Source organism: Natator depressus, chromosome 15, assembly GCF_965152275.1.
Source record: "Natator depressus isolate rNatDep1 chromosome 15, rNatDep2.hap1, whole genome shotgun sequence".
NCBI lineage: Eukaryota > Metazoa > Chordata > Testudines > Cheloniidae > Natator > Natator depressus.
The window spans coordinates 27,521,546-27,543,476 of NC_134248.1; the positions used below are offsets into that span (position 1 = coordinate 27,521,546).

A 21,931-nucleotide genomic window follows, 5' to 3' on the forward strand; every position below is an offset into this window, starting at 1 on the left:
TATGCTGAGAGATCATCCAATGAGATAAAGTTATCAGACACTACAGGTTTTGGGGGTACTATTTAGGATCACTGAACACAGGTACAGGTGAGGCATGGTGCTTGGGTGGCTGGTTCTTGCTCACATGCTCAGGATCTAACTGACTGCCATACATGGGGCTGGAGAGCAATTTCCCCCAGTTCAGATTGGCAGTGATTCAGGGAGGGGGTTGCCTTTCTCTGCAGCGTGTGAGTACAGGTCACTTGCCAGGTATATCTCACTTAATCATTTCCTTGCCATTGCAGGAGCCTCAACCACTGGTGCACCTTGATCCCTCCTGTTCACTGCCTGTGGCACATAATGGTCTAGTCTCCAGTGGGATGTAATACTTTGGTCTGATTTTGGTTGTTGGGTTTAGTGTGTGGGTGCTGGCCTGTGAAATACAGGAGGTCAAACTATTTGATCTAGTGATCCCTTCTGGCCTTAAATTCTAGGATTCCCAGGGCCTTGATCCTCACTCGCATGCCTCTCTATTCCATGCGTTTCATTCAATTCCATGCATTTCCTTTGACTGTCCTGGGCCTGTTTTTAACTGTTATTGTAAAACAAATTGGGCCCTAGCGGTGTAGGCTCCTTTTACAATATACACTCTTCGTACGGCTCTGCCCCTTGTGCCTTCTTTGCATAGTGACCGTGAGAATGGTCTGCCAGGGGCAGAGGCCCAGACCCACACAGGTACTTAGGCTCCTAACTTCCACTGAAGTCCTTGGAGGCTCTGGGCCTCAGGGCCCCCCCGCTGAAACCAAAAGCACTTAACAAATTGGTCAAATTGGTATTTTCATCAAAAACTTTGTGGCTAGTGACAACCCCCCTGGCCAGCGTACTCTAAGCTGCAGAAACAACACAACCAGGTCCCCCTCTGCAGGCTTGAGTGGGTTCCTTTAAGAGTTCTGCAGAACACCAGCCTCATGGCCAGCCGCCTTGAACGTCGGTCACCCATTACACGGCTACACCCAACAGCCCCTGCTTAGCTTCCCTACGCGCCACTGCTCCCCCAGGCGAGCCCCTCCCAACCCCTTTCCGTTACCTCCTCGTTAGTCCCGCCCTCGCTGGCGTCACGCGCTGGGAGGGTCTCGCAGACGCTCGTGCACCCGGCAACCACAGGGTGGGCGGGGTGGAAAGAGCGCGCGCGGGGGCGGCGGGCAGGGCCGTTGGCGCGGGCGCCTCAGCCCGGGCGGTCCGAGGAGGCGGCCGGCGGGGCGCCTCGGCTCCCGCGGGGCCGGGCGAGTCGCCCCGGCCGCCCTGCAGGGGGCAGCACTAGGTAGGGGGCTCCCGGGCCGGACGATGGGGTGAGAGCGGGACCCTCGGGCAGCGGTTCCCGCTCAGGCCCCGAGATCAGCCGTGGGGGCTCCCGCCCCGAGGGAGGGAGGCGGGGCCGGGGCCGGTGTTTGGACGAGACGCTGAGGCGATGCGCTGGGGGAGCCCGGGATGGGGTTACGCCCCCTCCCCTTGCCGGGCTCGCGACCCCCAGGCGTTTGCCAGGCCGCGCGCCTGCGCCAGGATCCCGCGCGCTCGGCGGTCCTAGGGCTGCAGCCCAGGGACTGGGAGGAGGCCGCTGGCGCGAGCGGACGGAGACAGGTTTCACGTAGCAGTAGTAATGCACCGTCTTTATTTGCAGCAGTACTCACTCTTTGCACCCACCCCTGCACTCAGATAGCCTGGTACGTACTACGTAGCGAAGAGCAACGCCCAGGCCGCGCCTGGTCCTCTGCAGGCCCTGTGTTAAGCCCTGAGTGGAGATGCACAGAGAGTCTTAGGGCAGCTGCCTGAGTTTCACGTGGGAACAGCACATGCAGTAACACTTGCTAGGGCAGCAGAATCTGCTTGTTCACATAGAACAAAATGATCTCTGGAAAAGGTATTATTTTAAAAAAATTACGGGGAGGACTAGTAGCACTGCCTGTTGTTCTGGATGCCCAACTGTTTCCCTTATAAGACCTTGTATACACTTAAAATTTTGCCAAATGTTCACCATTTGGGCTGAACTTTTCCACAATGGGCATCTCCTCCAGGCTGAGTTTTGGAAAATTTCAGCCAAAACAGTTTGTCATTTTTCAGAACAAGGCTTGCAAAACAATGTTGTTTGGCCCATGTTAAGTTTCTGAGACCATTTATCTGAAATGCTCCAAGAGTCTGCTACCAGGATGGGACTGGGAGTTGGAGGGTAGGCTGGGATTGAGAGCTGGTGAGTAGAAGCCAGTTGGCGGGGGGGGGGGGGGGGGGATTAGAGGGATACTGAGACAAGGAGCTCATGGAAACTGGGTCTAGATGTCTAGGAACCAGTGTTCAGGGGGTGGGGGGGAAATGGGAGAGAAGAAAAAGATCTGAGAAAGAGCTAGGGTACAAGAGAAAACTAGGATTTTCTGGGGAAGGATTGAAATTGGGATGAGATGCCTGAAGAGCAGAGACTGGAACAAGGAGCCAGGGGGTGGGGTAGAAAGGGGTAAACTTGGGGGAGAAAAGTTCTGTGCCCACTAGACCCTACTTCCCTCCAGAGCCTAGGATAGAACCCAAGATTCCTAAATCTCACTCAGCATTCTTTGCTATCAACAAATATCTATGAAACTCACTGGCAAAGTGTATCTTCCACTTCTAGTACTGGTCACGTAGACTCCATAGAGGATGACAACCTGCTAATTGCTGTCACTTACTATGTCTGTGTGGTGGATTTAATGGTTTCAACGCTGCTGCTGAACCATGTGTATGACAATATAATACTACATGGTAGGATTTCTGCTTGTTCAGTTTGCTTTTTTAAAAAAATCTCAGAAATTAAACACACAAAAACTACATTAAAAGATTACGATTGCAAAGCCAAATACTCAAAAGTTAGGAAACACCAACATTAAGGTTGCCTGTACAACCTCAATTCAGCCCCATTGTGCATGTGCATTATGATAGTCTTTAATTACATGATCACATATTTTTTCCACAGGACTCCTATCCCCATTCAGTGCAGTGGAGGGACAGTTCTGCAGAGGCAACCTTAATTATATTATTTCCTAAATTTTTGAGTGCTTGACTTTGCAACCTGAAGTCTGTTTTTAATGTATTTTTGTGTGTAATAGTATTTATCAACTAATACACATCAGTTTCACTTTAAGAGGTGATTGTTTGAATCCCTACTACAGAATACTGTCATTTTTCAAAGGCGACATGCCTTTCTCTGAGTTTTCTAAAGCACCAAGCACACTAGAAGGAATTCTGCTGCTCCCTGGAGGTCAAAGGAAAGTTTGCTTGCATAAGGAGAACTGGATGGGACCTTGTGCCAGAATATCACAGCTTGTACAAAGTTCTCCAGCCTGTTAAAGCTCCTCTTTTTCACTATTCTTCTTTTGAAAAGAGGCGAGGATGTTTAGACTTTTCTGGAGCTCCTCCTTCTTCCCGTCACTCATTTTGTTCTTCTCAAGCAGTTTTGTGATCCGGACAACTTCATTAGCAGCAAACTCCTCTCCTTGCTCCAGGATTTTACTCATGATTTTCAAGTACTGCTCAGCCCGTTTCTTCTCCGTTTCCTTGGCTTTTGCTAAACTCTCCTGCCCCTGTTTGAGAAGAGCTTGACGCTCTAACTCTTTAGTGGTACTCACAAATTTGCTTGCCAGGATGTCATATTCTTGTAGGCAGCCTGGCATTCCTAGATAGATGCCTTTACTCTTCAGCCAACGCTGAATAGCACTAGCCTTTATTTGGCCACTGTAAAGTAAGGGATTGTCAAAGTCCCCATCCTGGAACAAGTAAAAAATAGGATAGCTGTCCTTATCCAGCTTGTATTTCTCACCCAACTCTGTGTTCAGTTTATCACCATAATCTGGGAACAGAAACAAAACATGAAAAGGATCAGTGCATTACTCAGAGCAAAATCAGTAAGTAGGATCCTTTCCTCTCCAAAGCAATTAATGTTTATGTTTGTAATTACAACTCTGTTAGCATCCTCCCTCTACTAGGAATTGCCATAGGATGGAACAACCCAAAAGTCTAGCAAGTCTGCTTGCAAGAGTAACCATTATCGACTGCTTCAGAGGAAGATGCAAATCCCCCACAATATATGTATTTAACCTTGCTTTACTCTATAACTGATTTTGTCTCTTGGATTTGGGGTGGGATGGAATGATTCCGTCCTGATCACTATCAGATTAGTTTGTAGCCTGAAGCATACAGACTGATAATACTCATTATAATTTCTAGCTGATGTCCCTGCAGACACAGTTCTTATTGAGAATATGCTATATGACAAGCAAATTTGTAAGATGACATCTGAACAAACATAAATCCCATGTGAATTCCTGAAGCTAGAATATGAATATAGGGATTTCAGATATTCTACTAAAGTATAAAGGGTTTGTGTTTAGGTAGACTTCAATGCCTAGTGATGTATGCCACCTGGGCAGTCTGAAGAGGTTTAAATCCTGTGTTTACAGAACAGGCAGCAGCAGGGGTGATGGCAATTTAGTCTTCATTGCTTATACAGGCCTTGGCTCTTCTCTTGAGACTACCATAGCAACGTCAATTAGTGCCAGTTGTGATGCCGACACCTCTATCATAACGTCAGCAATGAATGGCAACGCTCCCTTGAGTGAATTAACAACGTGCCTCTTATTGCCTGTGACCACAATTATGGCTGAAAGAGTTCTCACAAGACGTATTCCATAGAAGTGGGCCAAGAGGCTAAGAAAGGGCCAGATTTCCCTCTGGTCAAGAGGAACTGCAAATCAACTTTAATTCCATAACTGTGCTGAGAGACTTTACTAACTGGCCCAAGGGGGTTGGAGATATCCAGCACTCCTACTCCCACCTCACATGAGGCTGTGAGGGCAGTCAGCTCCACTACCAACCAGGCTAAGGTGGCATTCAATATATCAGTAACTAAAAATGAACTTTTCAATCATTTATTCTTAGGTCCCCATCCCCCCCCATGTTGGGCCATCCTAATTCCTTTATGATCTCTCAGCATGTCAACTACACCCAAAACCCAGCTAAAGCAGAGAGCTGGGTGATATTTCACAGTGCTTAAGAGGTCAAGTTGTGCCAACATTTTGTTTTTCCCTCCACAAATGATATTGTATTAGTCTGTTTACTGCTCACCTGATATTCCCACTTCAGCTATGAGCAGATCTTCACTGGAAGCTGAGCTTTCTGCCAGCTTTTTGAATTCATCTTGCTTCTCACCATAAGGATATTGGGTGTCAAATTTCACCAGGACAAACTTATTCTTTGGAATCACCTAGCACAAGAAAAACAAAAAGATTTAATGGAGGAATTATTGAATACTTCATAAACATGCAGTATACAATTATATAAGGATGTCTTGGCCAGTTTTCACTTTTCCTGTGAAATAATTATTTGACTATGAGGCACATTGGGGGAAATTAGTTTAATAATCAAGCACCTCTTAATTTAATAAATGTGGCTGTCAAGGTGAGAGGAAGAAGTAGATGGGCTGTGCATGTGTGTTCCTGTACCAGCTGTTAGAAGGAATTCTAAATTGTATACTTCAGTATTTTGTTAAAATGGCTTATACCCTGAAAGATTTTACTTTCATTTTGCTTATGTGGTGTCAAATTGATTGACATAATGGGCCAAATTCTGCTCACCTTACTGGTAGGGAGCTCCATTGACTTAAAGAGTAGAATCAGCCCCCACTGACTTCACTGGGACATCTCAAGTGAATAATGGAAGTAGGATTATAGAAGCACCTTGGATTGCTAAAGTGAAAGTTTTTGAAAAACATCTTATTAACTTGCCGTCATTTGTGCTATTGGTTTTTAGTTTCACTCTGCTTGGACAGTGAAACTGGCCTTGTCAGGTTGGCACCAAACACACTGGCTCTTTGAGGTCAGCTTGGAAATGGACTTGTTTGCTTTCAGTCAAAACCTGGTTTGTGTCTACACCTAACACATATCTTGGCCTTTTCTATGCTAAGTGGGAAGATCCTGCAATCTAGAACATTCCTAGCAAGAATTTGTTGCACTCACTGCTCCCCCACCACCACACCACAAAGGCCATCCCAGGCATTTTATAAGCATTCGAAGTAACGTATGCAACACCTGGAACAAAGTCTTTAATTCTGGTCCTGCTGACCAGTGTAGTTGCCAGTTACGCTCCTTCCTCTCCTCAGTATGCCTGAAATTTGCAAATACTGTAGCTCCACCCTGTCAGCCAGTCTTTTTAGCTTCATCCCACAATGTAGTGCTTCACATTTGGAAATTACCCCAAAGTCCTTGCTCCTAGCAAAAGATGCTATGGAACAAGTGCTTAAGGGGTCCCAGAATGCAAATACACCAAAACTGGTCTATCAAAGTGGAGATTCATTTCAAGTGGATGAGATGAACTGTCATAAGAAAAGAAAACGTCCAGCCTTTTGCAGTCAGTGCCTGTATCACAGCTACTTGCTTAGGGTGGATGCTTCCTTACATACTTTGAGAAACAAGTTAAATAAGCTGATATTGATTCAGTGTTATTACTGCATGGTCTGACAGTAGGTGCCTAGTACCCCTTCTCCAGTGTGGACTGGAAGCCTGTCCCATAACAGCTGGCTCAATTTAGCTGGTGTTCTTCACTCCCACTTCTCACAATACAGACATTTCTATTTCTGATCAATTTCCCTTCCTATTTCTAAAACCTGGCTCTTGTGATTAAACATGGTCTTGCAGTGCTAGAAACCTAAATCTTTAAATAACAAAAGTACACCCTGTTAATGAAATGGAAACAAAATCAGGAAGGTATTTCCATTTCTACTTGGTTCTGGAAAAATCCTTTCCCACAAATTTAGTGCTTAAGCTACTTGCCTTTTCTTACTTGGAAAAATAAAAATCTGTACGGATCCGTCTAGTGAACTCAGGGGCAGAGTTCACTGCTGTGTGACAGACTGCATAGCCCATCCAGAGGCTGCTAAGAAGCATCAGATAAGAATGAGAGGCTCACAGAGGTGAGCAAATACCACCTACTATGGCTCTTATATACGGAGATAGAAGAGGGTGTTTTTGGATTTTCTTTCTTTGGGAATGTCGCCCAAGCGCATGCAATGCTCGGAGCCCGGCTGGGGTGGACACGGAATGCTCCGTCCGTTCACACGAGCTTGGCGTAGGCTAGGCGGCGGTGCCCGGCGCTGCATTAGGGGGAGGGCACGTGCTGTGGACGGAAGGACACCTGACGGATGCGGCAATCGCACAGCTGCTGCAGACAAAGACAGCGAATGCTGCAGCAGGAAAGCTCCGAGGTGCTCAGGACACCGCCTGCCCTGCCCGGTGCGATGCACCGCAGCCTTGGCAAAAACATTCAACCACTTTCGCGGTGCAATTGAGACACTTGGACGCCTGTGATTGGCCAGCTGCTGAGGCCGCCTCTCCTCTGTCCTTTCCCCATTGGCTACCTTGGTCCAGGGGCAAACTCTTGAGCCATGCACCAGCGGCTGCCCGCCTGCAGCTTCTGAAAATGGCCCTTGCGCCGCTGCAAGGGGCAGGCGTTGTATCTGTTCTTGCCGTGAGCCGAGCCCCAGGCTTCCGGTCACAGCCCTGCAGGGCTGAGCGCGCCGGTCGTGCTATTTTACCCGCAAAGTGCCTGAGGTTGCCCCACGTCGGAGCTGACAAAAAGGGGGGACACACACGCTCTCTTTTACCCACCCACCAACCCTTCCCAAACAGCCTCTTGCAAAGCCCAGCGTCCAGGGCACGTTCCCGTTGCAGCCGCCCGAGACCCGCGCTGGAGCCGAAATGTATTTTCAATACAGCGATCTGCCGTTCCTGAAAAGGCCCGTGGCTTTAAGGTCCTTCCCCATCCAACAGCCCGCGTCTGTGTGAGCCCCAGCGCTCGTGCAGTCGCACCGTGCATGCAGAGGGAGAAGGGCCAGACACACAGGCACCTGCAACCAGCAGCATGCCCCTTACCTTATAGAAGGTGATGCCATCCAGGGGCAGGGAGCCCTTGGTATGCAAAGCGCTGCTGCTCTCCCAGGCGAAGGAAAGCCAGCAAAGCAGCAGGGAGGAGCCCGAGACTGCCCTGCTCACAAAAGCCATGGCGAGAAGGATCTAGACGGAGAGGACTTGCTTTGCGCGGTTCACGTGACCTGATCTGGTGTCACTGGCTCCCCCCAAAGGAGAAGAGAAGCTTTGGAGGAGCTGGAGCGCCCAATGCGACCTCTGGGCCTCCCAGCCCTCGGGCAGCGGAGCAACCGAGAAAGGGGCCGGGCTGGGGCTGCCCACGGACCCCAGGGCAAACTCCTGGTTAGAGGCTCTTCTGAAAAACCAGCACCTCCATTGCACAACCCAGTTACTAGTTGTCCTTCCCCTCTCTGCTTTGCTCCATTGGTCGTTGGCTCTTCCGCGCTGGCCAATGGCACAACAAGGTCCATGAAGCCACCCCGTCCCCCTTGTTAAAAATTAATTCGGAAACCTAATCTTTGCCGTGCGATGACACGCCCGCCGCTCAGGCCCAGAGCAGGACCTCTTCAGAGGTAACCTCGATTTAGCCAGCTGCAAAATCTTTTAATTACATTTGTGGACGATCGGGGTGGTCCCTGGAAATCTCTCTTCCTGAATCGCTTTCGACCAGCCCCCCATCAACCCAGAGTAGCTCTGAATTATTGTTTAGCTAATGAAAGGAGCACACAGACATGTGATCCATTGCACTACAGGAGAAGGCGTACTACAGGGCCAGGAGCCTCCGCCCTACACTAGAAAGCACTGAAACAAAAGTGTGTGTGTCTTATCACTTCCCCCCCCAGCTATACCTCAAACAGTGGTTATAGCTTAATTATAAGTGAGGGTAGGGATGGCTCCCTGGTAGGGAATTTTAGCAAAAAACACCTCCCCCATACACCTAAACAAACAATAAAAATACCCAATAAACTACCCTGAGTACTTACCCTACCACTGGTTGGGCTGCAGGAGGAAGAGCCCTCCTATAGACAAGGCTGCAGCCTCTTTGGACATTTTTATTATGTTAATTAAACCGGTGCTAATTAAACCGGTGCCTTAGCTGACATGAAAAAAACAAACAGCACCACTGTGCCAGAAATTTGCTAGACAAAGGCTTCCCCCTCGTGCAGCTGAGCTGGGGAGAAGTACCAGGGAGGATTTTTTTTTTGCTAAAATTCCCTAGTGTAAAAAACCAAAACCTTAAAACAGCCATTCCTAAATTATGGTAGAGAGACCAGCATAGGAAAAGTGCTTGCTGATGTGTGGAGAGCGGTCTGGTTACCTGGTGCAGGCTCCTCTCCTAGTTTCCAGCTGGTACATTGTATTATAAACAGCTAAACCATTCAATAATTTATTACTTTTCTATATAAGCAATTGCAGTAGTTGCCACAGGACTGTGAAACAATTGTGAATGGAAGAGTGGGCCTGTGTGGGATGGCCAATGGGAGAACACTATAAGACCACTTTTGTTAAGATGGGAGGTCTACACTGAGAAATATGAGAACCTTTCCCTGCACCTGATCCTTACAGGGTGGTGAAAAAGTACTTAACTGACATGCACACAAAATGCAATGCCACTACAGGTCCCCTAGACCTAGCCTTATTTATTAAGTTGAGCCACATTTCAGAAATGACCCTTGAGCTATTTGGATAATTAGGGTTGATCTGTTCTGTGTACATAAAGTGACCAGGTAACAAGTGTGAAAAATTGGGATTTTTTTTTTAAATGGGTGGGTGGGTATAGTTGTGTATGTAAGACAAACCCCTCAGTATCATGAGGGTCCCAATATCAGGCCATCTGGTCCCCATGTGTGTACATAAAGGGAACCTTTCTTTGCTACTTCCTAGTTAAACTTTTCTAAACCTTTGATAGTGCAGCTTTACAGTTTCTCATGTAGTCTGTGTTCCTCCAAACCTATCCAGATGAGCAGTTTGAGTCACTACACACACACAAAAAGGAGGAGGGGGGCAAGATAAAGGGAAGCGTATTGTTAATGTATTCTCATCGATTTCTGTGTTCTTATCCACAAATATTGTAGCACTTAAAACAAAAACAAGAAGTGGCAGCAGGTCAGCAAGGCATGAATGTGCAGAAGTTTCTGTTAAACAGGTTTCAGTTTCAAGTGGTACATTTATAAACATGAATGAGAGGAGAAAAGTTTACCAAGTGTAACTGTCACCTCAAATATGTCCTTTTAGCAGAGCAAATGGTTCACCAGGATAGTAACTGATTAGCCATACCTGTTCCCGTCCACATCAGGGTTGACTTGCATCCGGAGCCATGGGGTTTAGGGGAAACTGGTCATGCTGCTGCTGGTACAATAACTAGAGTCTGGCAACTTTCAACATCTCTGTGTTCACATAACATTTAAGAGGGTAAATGGAGAGAGTAAACTCAAGATTAAGTTCTGAGTGTGCAAGGGCCAGATGATCGTCTCTGTAAGGAAAGACAGAAAGCAGCACAAGACCTGGCTTGACGAAACAAGGACATACTGCTTCTAGTGTCTTGGGAGTTGGAGTGGACAGGGCACTGCCAGCCGTATGGGGGTAGCGATACTGACACCCAGATGCCACATATTGTTGTTCAAGCTGTCCCTGACTGCCAGGGCTACTCTATCATAATTCCACTGGCTGCATCCAAACATACTGCAAGTTCCTGCTTCTTCCTTCATTTGTCTTTAAAAACTTGGGAGGGGTGCAAGTGAATAATGCATAAACTGACAATGAAAGTTTCTTCAGCACTCTGCCATATGAACATGCCACAGAACATCTGCTTCCCAACTCCACTCCTGCCAGCAAGCCATTCTGTTATTTTGCACAAAGTGCTTTGTTTCAGAGGACTCCAGTTAAGCTTGTTTTCCCTCCCCACTGCTCTATTTTCAGGCAACTTTTGCTCCCCTTCATGCAATAAAGGGGAGATCTGGCTTGGAGTATGATGGGAGATTAACATTATAAAGCAAAATGGTGAAGACAAGGACTTCAACTATTTTCAAAGATCCAGACAGAAAATGAAAGGCAGCAAAATTAATTTATAACGAAACTGACTTTTATATAAATTATAAACCCATCCAGTTTAAAGCAGATCGCTTGTGGTTGTGTCACTTAATTCCATAGAAGGCTGAAGCATACATAACTTCCACAGTCATAAATTACAACAAATAATCAGGAAGAGAAAGTTCAGATAAGGCTGCAGATATAACAAAAAAACCCTTTTATATTAATGAAGGTTAAAATAAATCATGATTTAACATATTGATTGCAAAATATAAATGCAATTTTTGAACAGTTAAAACTGCTAAAAAGATACAAAAACAATGGGCAATACAGGTAGGCATTGTACATTTTTCTTTATGCAGAGAAAGGTAGATGGAGAACTCTTCACCTTTATCCACATCAGACAAATGATTTAAAGCAAATAAATCAGTTGAGGAGGAAATCTGTAGAAGGATCTTGGCTCATGATCCCAGTAGTATAAAAGCAATAATTTTCAGTCTGTAAACAGTAGTCTTGGTAGCTTTTCTAAACACATGGTTCATTTAACCACAAAAAGGATAACAGCAGCAATGGGTTATACCCTGGATTTCCTATCAAATCCCAGTGAAGGTGTATGTGCTGGAGGGGGAAAATGCTCTTTACTTTAGTAAGAAATATATATTTAACTGTACACAATTTATAGGGATTGAGAAAAGATTCCCAAAGGCTTAGTAATTAGCTAGCCATTTCTGCATACCCATCTAGTTGCCTCTTTTATAGAGAAACCCTGGAGTTTTAAGAGCTGGAATCTGATTTTCATGCAACAGAATTAGTATAGAAACATCTACTGTGTCACAAAAGAATCACAGTTTGACATTAGGCTTAGGGTCAATTGGGTGGCTGCAAGTGGAAGTGGGAAAACAGCTGTACCCTGGGAAAAACTGAACATTCCTCCTGAACTGGTATTGAGAAAGGTTTAAATGCTAGTGCAGACTGAACACAAGCATGTTCAATGCCATTTCTGAAAGCGTGACTGATGCTTGGTTCCACCCACTCTCAGAACTCAAGCCAGCTGTCTAAAATTAACACAGCCAGATGTATAACCCACTGGTTTCAATCTTGTTCAAAGGGAACTGATGCTGAAAAACATGTTTAGCAAGTTCTGCTTTCTAGTGTACACAAGGCTTTAAGGCTTGTAGTCTCAACTTACTTCACTAAGATTTTCTACTGTTCAGCTCCGCTGGTAGTAGCCACCATGGATGGGAGCTCCAGCATAGACGACTGCACTGTCTGGTCTGATTCAGAGCTGTCTGCAACGTGGTACTTAAAAGTGTCAGTGTTTGCCTGGAGCCCTGTCGACACTAGCGAGTCCTACTGGTGATGGCAAGGTGTGAATATTTTAGCCAAAAAGCCTAGTGCAGACTTCACCTCAGTGCCACTGTAGTCACTGTGCAATCTTAGTGATGGGACTGTTTTCACTTCAAATGATCAACTTCAGTCATGAGTCTTGTTTTAATGTAAATAGCACACTTGTCTTTCCAAAAGTATTTTCATACAAACGTATAAGACAGTTTGCCCAGGAAAGGTGTTTCACTATAAAACAGAGTTAATACATTTTGGTATTGTTTTCCCCCGGCCCAAAGCACTTACCAGACACTGCAACTACATCATAAGCACATCCATCACAATTCAAACAACTTGTAGGAAGTCCTCTTTCTCTTTTAGGAAGGGGCAAAGTAAAACTAAATCCAGCAAGAGCAGCAACTTGAAATTTTACACAGGGCTTTTAAAAAAATACTCTCGTCAACATTCTAGCATTTCTAACAAAATGTATTCAGAAGAGATGACAACACTAGGATTGTCAGCGCTCTTAAAACTTTAAATATAGATTTCAGATTATACTTGCTTTTCTTTAATCAGAAGATAAGAAATCTGTAAAAGTCTCAAGTGTCCCTCACATCCTAGGTGCAACATGTTCATATTTGTGCCTATTCGTTTTATAGTGTGTATTACTCTTTAAATTAAAATAGCAGAAATGCAGATTTTATGGTATCAGATGATGCAATTACATTTCTCTAACAGAATGACTAATGTGTCTATACTTGGATAATCATAAAAGATCAGTTACAAAAGGAAACAGTTACAAACAAGAGTAATTCTCAGCCTCATACCACACTGGAAGCAAAAATTACTTCTGCCAACTTACAGCCATAGAAAGTTGATAGGACTCAATTCCATTACAAATTATTTAAGTACTTAGTCTTAAAGTTTCAACCCCCTTTTAAAATCCTGAGGATTTACTGTTTTACATGAAACTGACATGAGATCAGAGTCAGTGGTGTCAGACTTCACTGCGGATATTATGTATATTGCCCCTAGCTTTTGGCTGAAACACTGATCAGGCTTGTAATTTTTTGAACCACCTTTCCACTAGAAACAATCTGTATGTAAACTAACCCCACCCACTTCCTCCAACAATTGTTGGGGTTCAATCTTAGAGGAAACTGCATCGGTACTAAGCATGACTTACTCTGACCGTCTGCAGTTAATGATGAGCATCACTGGAAGGCAGTATATGCCTACATAAAAGATGTGCTCCCAATATAAAGTCATCTCTCCTTGCTGGACCCACATGATATCAAGTTTTTTTTTCCAGCAGGGCCACGTGGCTTGTCAATAGAATAGACAGCTCCAGAACTAACCTGCTTCAGTGGAGGAGGCCATACAATATGCTCTAAGGTTGAATGTGGGCATCTACAATTTCTGCTTTTCTAAGGCAAGGACCATATAAAACCTATAAACACTGTACGGTGATGAAAATACAACTCCTTTGAGATATATGCTTTATACTGGATTTCTATTGCTGCTTCTAAGGATTATCTCCAGTTGTCTCTGGAGACGAAAAGGGAAGAAAATTGAATTTTTCCTGTTGCAATATGCTTATGAACATGTATAAAAAGTGGTCAAACCCTGATGGAGGGTCCCTGCTTCTGGTTTATGTACAATAATTTAATCAGCTGAATATATCTTTAATATCTAAAAAAAATATTTATGATTAAAGTCCTTCATGCATTTGTGAGGAAGTTCTGGATTAAAGTGATGGTATGTTGGATGTTGCTTCTGCCTGGGATTATGGTGTCACTCTGTTGTGAAGTCTTTATGCCTGGGGTGCATTTCTTAAATCTTTAGTTTTTTTATGGTATCAAGTCTCTTTTTCAGCAGCTCCCCAATTTCCTGAATTGAGTGCTGGTAACTGCTCTGGACCTTTCCTTGCACAGTCTTTGTAAACTTTTTTTCTTCCTGCAAATCAAGAAAATGGAGTCATTCATCCTGCAGGCTAAAAACCATTTTGTATTTTAAATTCCTCTGTAAAATTCCTCACACCCTCTCTTTGCAAATATTGAAATGGAGAAAAAAGTTCAGTTTGAAGTCTCAATACATCGTAAGGGGGTTGTAGTAATAGTCTGAATTAACTATGAAGACAGGAAAGCTCGTCAATCCAGAATAAAAGCCCCACAAGCAGTACTTCTTTTTAAATGTAAGTTACTGTTAATTTTACCTATCACAGGATTATTAGCACATCAGCATTTCTTGACACTTGCAGGAAACATCCTTGTATAATGAATTTAATGCCAAAAGATGGCTTCCCTTAACCCCAAGTCAGTTACAAGACAGACATTCTGATCCAGAAATAATTTATTAAAGCAGGAAGCCTCTTAAATACAAAACAAACGGCTGAAATCAAAATTTTCGTAAGACTAAAGCTACGTCTCCAAAATACTCCACTGGCGGTGGCATGTAGGGCATGCGTAGCTACATGCTGCAGTGGAAAGCAAGCTGTGTCCACGCTGCAGTTGTAGCTCCACATGTCAGGGAGAGACTCCAGCACCGGGAAAAGGCTTCAGCAGCTCCACGCCGCCAGAGCCTTCCACTGAAGCGAGGAAAGACTGGCAGGAGGGAAATCTTCCTCCCAGAGTCTTTTCTCCCTGTGGGGAAAGGCTCCAGCAATGAAGAGCTGCCTGAGACTCTCTCTACTGCCTCCCCACTACCGCAGTCTTTTCCTGTGGAGGGGAAAGGCTCCAGTTGCAGGAAGGCAGTGGGATAATACACTGCAAAAAGATAGCAGTGTAGATGCGAAGGCCAAGCAGAGAGCCGTGTAGGCTCATACATACCCACACCCTTCAGGAGTGTCTTTACTTGCCTAAGCTGTTCCTCGCCAGCTACACTGCTATTTATACCCATGCCAGGAGGGACTACGCACGTATGCACCCCATACGCTGCCGAAAGAAGCGTGTAGTGTAGACGTACCATTAGTGTCTACTATTCTAGACACCCTCACAACCCCTACTTTCCAAGTTCTTCAAACATGCATGAGTTAAATGGCGGAGAGCAGTTTTGACTTCTCAGAGCTTCTTTAATTCCCACCTATGAACAACATTCCTTGGCATTATTCCCCAAGGTAAAATATGAGATGGACATTGACTTTCCTGTGCCGAGTACAATGATATTTGTGCATATTTAAAGGGTTGATGCTACATCTCAGCTAGTGCATCACTAGTTATGTTCCATAAAGAGCATATTCTTGTCTGATTCAGCTGACACAAACTTCAATGACCTTTTAAAAAGCACCAGCAATTGCGTGCATTCACAATTCTCTGCCGTGCATGCGTGTGCGCGCGCGCACCCCCCCCCCCGAAACTCTGGCCCCAAGTAATGTTATACAGCTTATACACACTGTTTGACACTCTCCCAGTAAAGTATAAATAACAAATAACAAATAGCACAGCAAACATAGTATGCAGGTAGGAAAACCCCATAAAACTCCCTGCCAATGCATTCTTCAGGGTACCATAAAAATCAATGCATGTGAAACTTTTGTTTTCTTTAGGCCCCTGCATTTCTGATTTCCAAATTCCCTCAATGCTTGGCAGAACATAAAGGAAATGTGCAGAATTTGCTGACTGAATGAGTTAGCAGAAAATTTACTTGTGCCACTCCTAGATCATTAAAGAACCAGAAAAACAATAAGGTTTGAAGTGCTAAGGCAATTCTAGAAAACACTTCAAAGAAAATTTAAAGGGATAATACAATTTGAAGCCTAGTCAATTAAGAAAAAATAAATCTAAGGAGTTTCATTTGCCCCCTACCAGGTTTTGTACATTTACAGTGACATTTTCATATTTAAGATTTTAAATTTCACACAGCAACAGTAGAGAAGACTAACAGAAATGGGGGAAATTATACACAAACTGCAATCAAATGCATAAAGTCAACAATGAAAAATACAATTTATTTTTCTAATCTTTCAGTTACAAGACAGACCAAAGATGACTAAAGCAACACTTGAACGCAAACCCAGAAGTGTGATTTTTAAGTGGCATGATGTATCTTTTAAACAAACCCCGTAGTTACACTCCAGGGAACCTTGTCTTCACATTAGTCGGTCAAGCTCCTAGAAGGATGTAAAGTTATGGCGGGATAGACAAGCTGATAAGAGTTTGTCTGAAAGCAACAGCCGCACAGATCTGATTCTGTAACCGTGCTACGCGCCTATTTTCCAGAGTCAATGAGAGTTTTGGGGCTACAGACACTGCTCATTCAGTGTTTTGAGCAGCTTCTCAGCATTGTTCCTCAGAGTTGGGTTTTTCTCTTCAGTCCCACTGGAAACATGTCTACATCAGCTCATACAATTCTTATAATTAAAAATTATAACAGCCCCCAGCTATTTTAGGTGAGGAGAGCATAATTTCCCAACAGAGAGCAATTCTTACACTCATTCCTATTTGGCAATAGCACAAAGTCATGGTTCTCAAAAAACACACCTCACTTGAATTATGCTACGACTTGCAACTTGTGGCCAACTTTCATAACCTAACGTGACGCAAGAACACCAATCTACTTTTGAGTCTTGCACTTTAGAAAAGACTCTCAGAACACATTTAAAGATAAAGAAATGGCTAGTTCTGTGCTTTATTTGCTAAATCAGATCTGTACATCTGAACTTGATCCTCCACCACTCAACGCCAATGATATTTTGAGGCGCTGAAGAGAGGCAGGCCATTATTTAATTGAAAGACAGATTCAAGAAGTGGACAGTGAGTATATCCTGAATGTGCTTATTTCCTGGTGTCATAATATCTTGGTCCTTCAGGGCATCTTCTCCCTCATTTAATCAGAGCAGCATTCACTGCTTCAAAAAGATTTCTTCACTGGGAATAATTTTCATATACATCTTAACACATATTGTGCCTGACGTGTTTTGCACCTATAGATTCCTGTCCTCGATGCCCTCTAAACAGCTAAGAGTTAGAAGGGACAGCCATTTTCTTTCATATGGATTCAGTAATTTCCCTGGCATCTTTTATTAGTCAGAAATAATTGAACCACAAGGATTTTCTGTCACAACTGTGCTGGCCTTTATTATTTGATGTTGTCATGTCTTTCTATACTGAAAATAAGAACATCGATTTTCATGGCAACAAATTAATGTCACACACGGCATTTTGTTGTCCACATACTCAACTCACTTAAAAAAAAAAAAAATAAAGATACATAGGTTTACAATTCTAAGGTTCCAGTAGCATTTTTTAAATTAATGAATTTGTGGAAATAAGCAAGAAATGATCAGTTTAGGGAAAGTTACTATGCTGGACTCCACATGGTAGGAACTTTATAACTAGAACTCCACCACGCTGGGTCAGTTTCAACCAATTGTGACCCTATTCTTTTTAGCTAATAGCAAACAACTGCGTCAATCATATCAGTGGTTATAAAGCTTTTTCAATAGGTAACATTTAAAGAAAAAGGTGAAGTTAGCCAAGAGATATTCTCTAGGTTTATTTTTTTGTTTTTAAAATAAATCACATAAAATAAGGTACAGTTTCTTACCTGTGAAAGTAAAGTGTCATCTATGGACAGTTCTTCAAGTTTAAGTGCAGTCAGAATTATTTCGAGCCCTTTGATATGATCTATAACATTGGAAGTTAATGTCTGTAGCTCAGTAACATAAGCCAAAAAACTGGTAAATACAGGAGGCTATGGAAACAGTAAGAAGTGATATTAAAACACATTTTTACACCCATTTAAAATATTTTTGTATATGACACTCAAGTCACTATTTTAAAATAAAATGATTCATTTGTGTCCAAACCCACAAATGTGCTAGTCAAATATAGCTTAAAAAGTAGGGCTGGCTGGCTGGCAAGCATTTCCGTTGTGTGAAAAACTGAGCTCTTAGAATTTGTTTTTATTCTGCTATGTAATGAAACTGATTCTATAAGCCCAGTAGTTAAGGCATGTACCTGGGAAACTCAGGTTTGGGCCTTGAACTTAGGTCTCCCACATCCTAGATGCATGCCCTAACCACCAAGCCATAGAGCCAGTCAGCAGCTCAATCACTCCTGTTGGAGCTGTTCCACTTGGTATAAATAAACAAACAGTCATTTGGCCAGAGAGAGTCTGACTCTTTTGCCCAATAGTTAAGGCATGCACCTGGGATGTGGGAAGCCAGGTTCAAATCCTTGCTCAGCCCAATTCCAGTCTGGATCTAAGAAACCTTCTTGATGAAAGTTTCATCGAAATAGATACGTTTCCATGACAAGTTTCAGTTTAGACCAACTGGCATTTTCCAATGGAAAAAAAATTCATTGAAAAATTCCCAACTAGCACTATTCAAAATGACATTTCATTTAGTAATTAATGTTTGTAAAAAACAAAACAAAACCCCCTCTGAAGATGAAAAATGTTATGTAACTTGATAATATCCTCATTTTAGAAGCCTTTATCTTGCAAAACCTTTTTTTGTGGGAACAGTTTGGAAACCACACCAACCTTGGACTTAGGATGGTTATATACAAAATAGAAATCATACTAACTCTATCCAACAGGCTAATGCAGACATTCAGCAGTGTTGGTTATGGTATATTCCATAATGTTGCATTTTCCCATTAATTTTCAAAAGCACATAAGCGACTTAGAAGTCCCACTTTCAAAAGTGGCTTAGGAGAGCCCCTTAATGGAGACTAAGCTCTTAGCCACTTTTGAAAGTAGGACTTCGGTGCTTTTGAAAATTGCACCCACTCTCTTTAGGGAAGCATCATAAGATTAGAACTCATGTTTCCATTGAGTTAGTTGCCTACCATAACTACACTGGTTTCTTTTTTTTTCTTTTTCTTTTTCTGTAAGCTTGATTTGAAGGGTCGCAGGACACTATCACAGTAACTTGACACCCATAGGGTGATGGACATTGTCTGAAAGGAAGAAAAACAGATGTACAAGTATGGTACAAACAGAATTAATACTACTGGAGCCATTTTTAAATTCAAAATTGTGTCCTTTATTAAAGACTTAAAATACAGTAACTGGGATACGAAGGGAATGGAGATATGGCGGCTTCCATAGTTGTACATAAAAAAACTGGGATCTGTGCACTTCATTTATTATGCTAAAGTCCTGAGCACAGTCAATTCTAAAATAGTTTACCATTATCTTCATCTGCATCTCATTTCCCAAAAATTACACCAGGCCCCTTCAAGAAACAAAACTTTAGGAATCTCAACATGCTCCTGTTTTAATTCCAAGTCTGGAAGTCGGGTTTTATTTTTGCATTATCATCATCATCATCATGATTATTTGTATAAAGCTCAATGTGAAAAGGCAGGGTTCAGGGAGCCACATGGGAGAACTCAGAAGGGAGCAGGATACAGATTTCATCTTGCAATTTGGATGGTTGTAAAAGAGAACAATTAAATTAGAACAGCAGGAATTTCCAAAGCAACCAAGAACTGCAGTAAATGAAAAATGCTTACCTCAACAAAGAAGACTAAGTTTTCTAAAATGTTAGGATGAGTTTTCAAGATGCCATCTCTGACTTCCATTAAGTCACCTTTACATTTATTGAACAAATCTGGAAAAAGGAAGACAATTCTTATGTTCAGAATAAGGATCAACACAGATACTTACATATTTTTATGTGGTACACATCTTATACTACATGAAGCTACAAAAAGACTGATTTCAAACTAGTGTATGACAGGATACAGTTAATCAAAGACTACTTCTAGAGTGGATACAGTTTTAAAATAATTTCTGAATGAATCTGTAATGCAAAGCGTTTGTCACAAACTTGGTATAGGATTTTTTTCTATTGTCTTGTGCATTTGTAATTACGTGCACCTTTCACATCAGTACAGCCAGAAATGGAGTAGGAAGTCAGATAACCCAACATTTACCAGCAAACAGGTTCACCTGCAGGTTTTTAATAATAAACTGGTTTAAATCAAAACCCAGGTGGTCTGCTTACAGGAAGAAAGATAGCTACAGGTGGAGATGAGGGAGAATAAAGGAAGGTTAAGAACAGTAAAAGGCCAGTTTTACATGACTGTCCTTTTCTGACTGATTCAGAATCTCTTACTGCATTTTCACAACATTCTCACTAACGTCAGTGAGAGAAATCCAGCTCTCTTCCCCTTACTGATATTCTGGTGGCTTGGTGTTTTTCCTTTTATCATGCAGGCAGTTCTCTATACAGAGAGAAGTTTACCTTTAGGCTTGCTAAGTGCTTTTACTCAGTTAGAGGATTAGTTTAAACCTTGTGTGTGGGATTTTAGTGCTTCTGAAGGGTGCTGGACTGACAGACCCAGGGAACACAGCTCCCTATTATGCACAAATCTGATCCAGCAGAGGCAGTACCAACTTCCCAACCGCATCTCACCAGAATGCCTTAACCTTGACCTGAAGGGAAGGTTCATTCACTCCTTGCTCCCTCTGCTAGGGCTGCCAACAAGGTTGCCAGTTAGTGCCATGATGGTTTGTGTGATATACAGACCTATATGCTGGGAACTGGACTCAGTTCAAACCCATTTCACATAATACCAGGCAGCAATCATACGTTGGTAACTTTTGGCCATTACAAATTGATAAATTTCATTAAAATCATTTCAGGGCTTTCTCTTCCCCTTTACACAAATGTTAGATTGTAACCACACACACACACAAGTGCCAGAGCATTTAGCTTTGCTGCTGTATAGGGTGTTGGGTAGTATAACAAAACCATTCTGTGCTTAAAAATGAAATCTAGATCTGTAATGACTGACTTTTTGCTTCAAAATTACCTTAATGTCTGGAACGAGGAAAGAATATTTCTAAACAGCAGATAAATCATTTGGATTATTCTTATATCACCACAAACCAACAAAGTAGAATTCCAGCGTGTGACTGGTATAAAGCCATGGTTCTATTTTTTTGGGGGGAGTGGGGGACGGCAGTGAAACAATAGGACATAATAGCATTCTCAGCCTCCAGCGATTTAAGGATATTATCAAAGGAGCCTAAGTGAGTCCCAGCATTTTTAAATCACTGTTTGCCTTGGCTATAAATGTTTATTCCCCAAACTATTACTTACCTGTTAATTGTTCTAGTAAAGATTTAAAACAATTCCCTATCCTCTCTTGGATTTCTGTTGAATCTTCTGAAAGAAAAAAAGGTTACAAATAAATATTTTCTAAATAATGGTTTTTCTGCTTCAAAAATACAAAACAATTTTTTTTTAAAAACCCACAAAAATATGCACTGTATGGATAATTCAAGTGTGAATGACTGGTACATTAATATCATTGAAAGAAAATTCAGGAAGACTTCAAATCAAGCACATAAGACTAAATAAAGCTGTGATTTTCTTCATAACATAAAGTGTCATTCAAAAAATCTACACATAATTGATCAATTTGTTTCCAACTCATTAATATACTTTATTAACTAAATGCAAAGCCATTTTGAAGCTGTATAGATACCTCCACCCCATGCAACACCCAACACAAATTGATTTAACCTCCCCACAACCCAAACACTTACCTAAGCCATTGGTATCTAGTTCATAAATATCACTAACAAGATAAAACAAGCTACTCTGGCACTGACAGCTGCCATTACTGAAGAAGCCAGCCATTCGGGTAGGAGGAGGGCCAAGGACAGGATACTAGGCAACAAGCAAAGAAAAAGAAAGATAT

General features: G+C 42.7%; 3 protein-coding genes across 5 annotated transcripts in view; all 3 read right to left on the bottom strand.

Annotated features, from left to right (window-relative positions):
- The window catches only part of TMEM116 (transmembrane protein 116), a 35,928-nt gene extending 34,715 nt beyond the window's left edge, over window positions 1-1,213 (bottom strand). The window contains exon 1 of one of the 2 annotated variants that reach the window (XM_074972446.1): window positions 1,067-1,213. The gene's annotated coding sequence lies outside the window, so the exon portion shown is untranslated. The remainder of the gene's footprint in view (window positions 1-1,066) is intronic. The other variant, XM_074972441.1, reaches the window with a different exon arrangement.
- Window positions 1,214-2,259: 1,046 nt separating this feature from the next.
- ERP29 (endoplasmic reticulum protein 29) lies at window positions 2,260-8,202 on the bottom strand. The gene is made up of 3 exons (XM_074972474.1): window positions 7,923-8,202; window positions 5,122-5,260; window positions 2,260-3,847 (listed from the first exon to the last, which is right to left on the bottom strand). Exons 1-3 carry the CDS (start codon window positions 8,049-8,051, stop codon window positions 3,345-3,347), a joined length of 771 nt encoding a protein of 256 aa, XP_074828575.1. The 5' UTR covers window positions 8,052-8,202; the 3' UTR covers window positions 2,260-3,344.
- Window positions 8,203-11,024: 2,822 nt separating this feature from the next.
- Window positions 11,025-21,931, bottom strand: part of NAA25 (N-alpha-acetyltransferase 25, NatB auxiliary subunit) — a 45,068-nt gene continuing 34,161 nt past the window's right edge. Inside the window, exons 19-24 of one of the 2 annotated variants that reach the window (XM_074972571.1) lie at window positions 21,777-21,900; window positions 21,328-21,390; window positions 19,733-19,830; window positions 19,064-19,174; window positions 17,814-17,960; window positions 11,025-14,225 (exon numbers count right to left, since the gene is read on the bottom strand). In XM_074972571.1, the coding sequence (XP_074828672.1) occupies window positions 14,103-14,225; window positions 17,814-17,960; window positions 19,064-19,174; window positions 19,733-19,830; window positions 21,328-21,390; window positions 21,777-21,900 (666 nt within the window). In that variant the 3' untranslated portion in view covers window positions 11,025-14,102. Of the gene's footprint in view, window positions 14,226-17,813; window positions 17,961-19,063; window positions 19,175-19,732; window positions 19,831-21,327; window positions 21,394-21,776; window positions 21,901-21,931 lie in introns of both variants that reach the window. The other variant, XM_074972570.1, reaches the window with a different exon arrangement.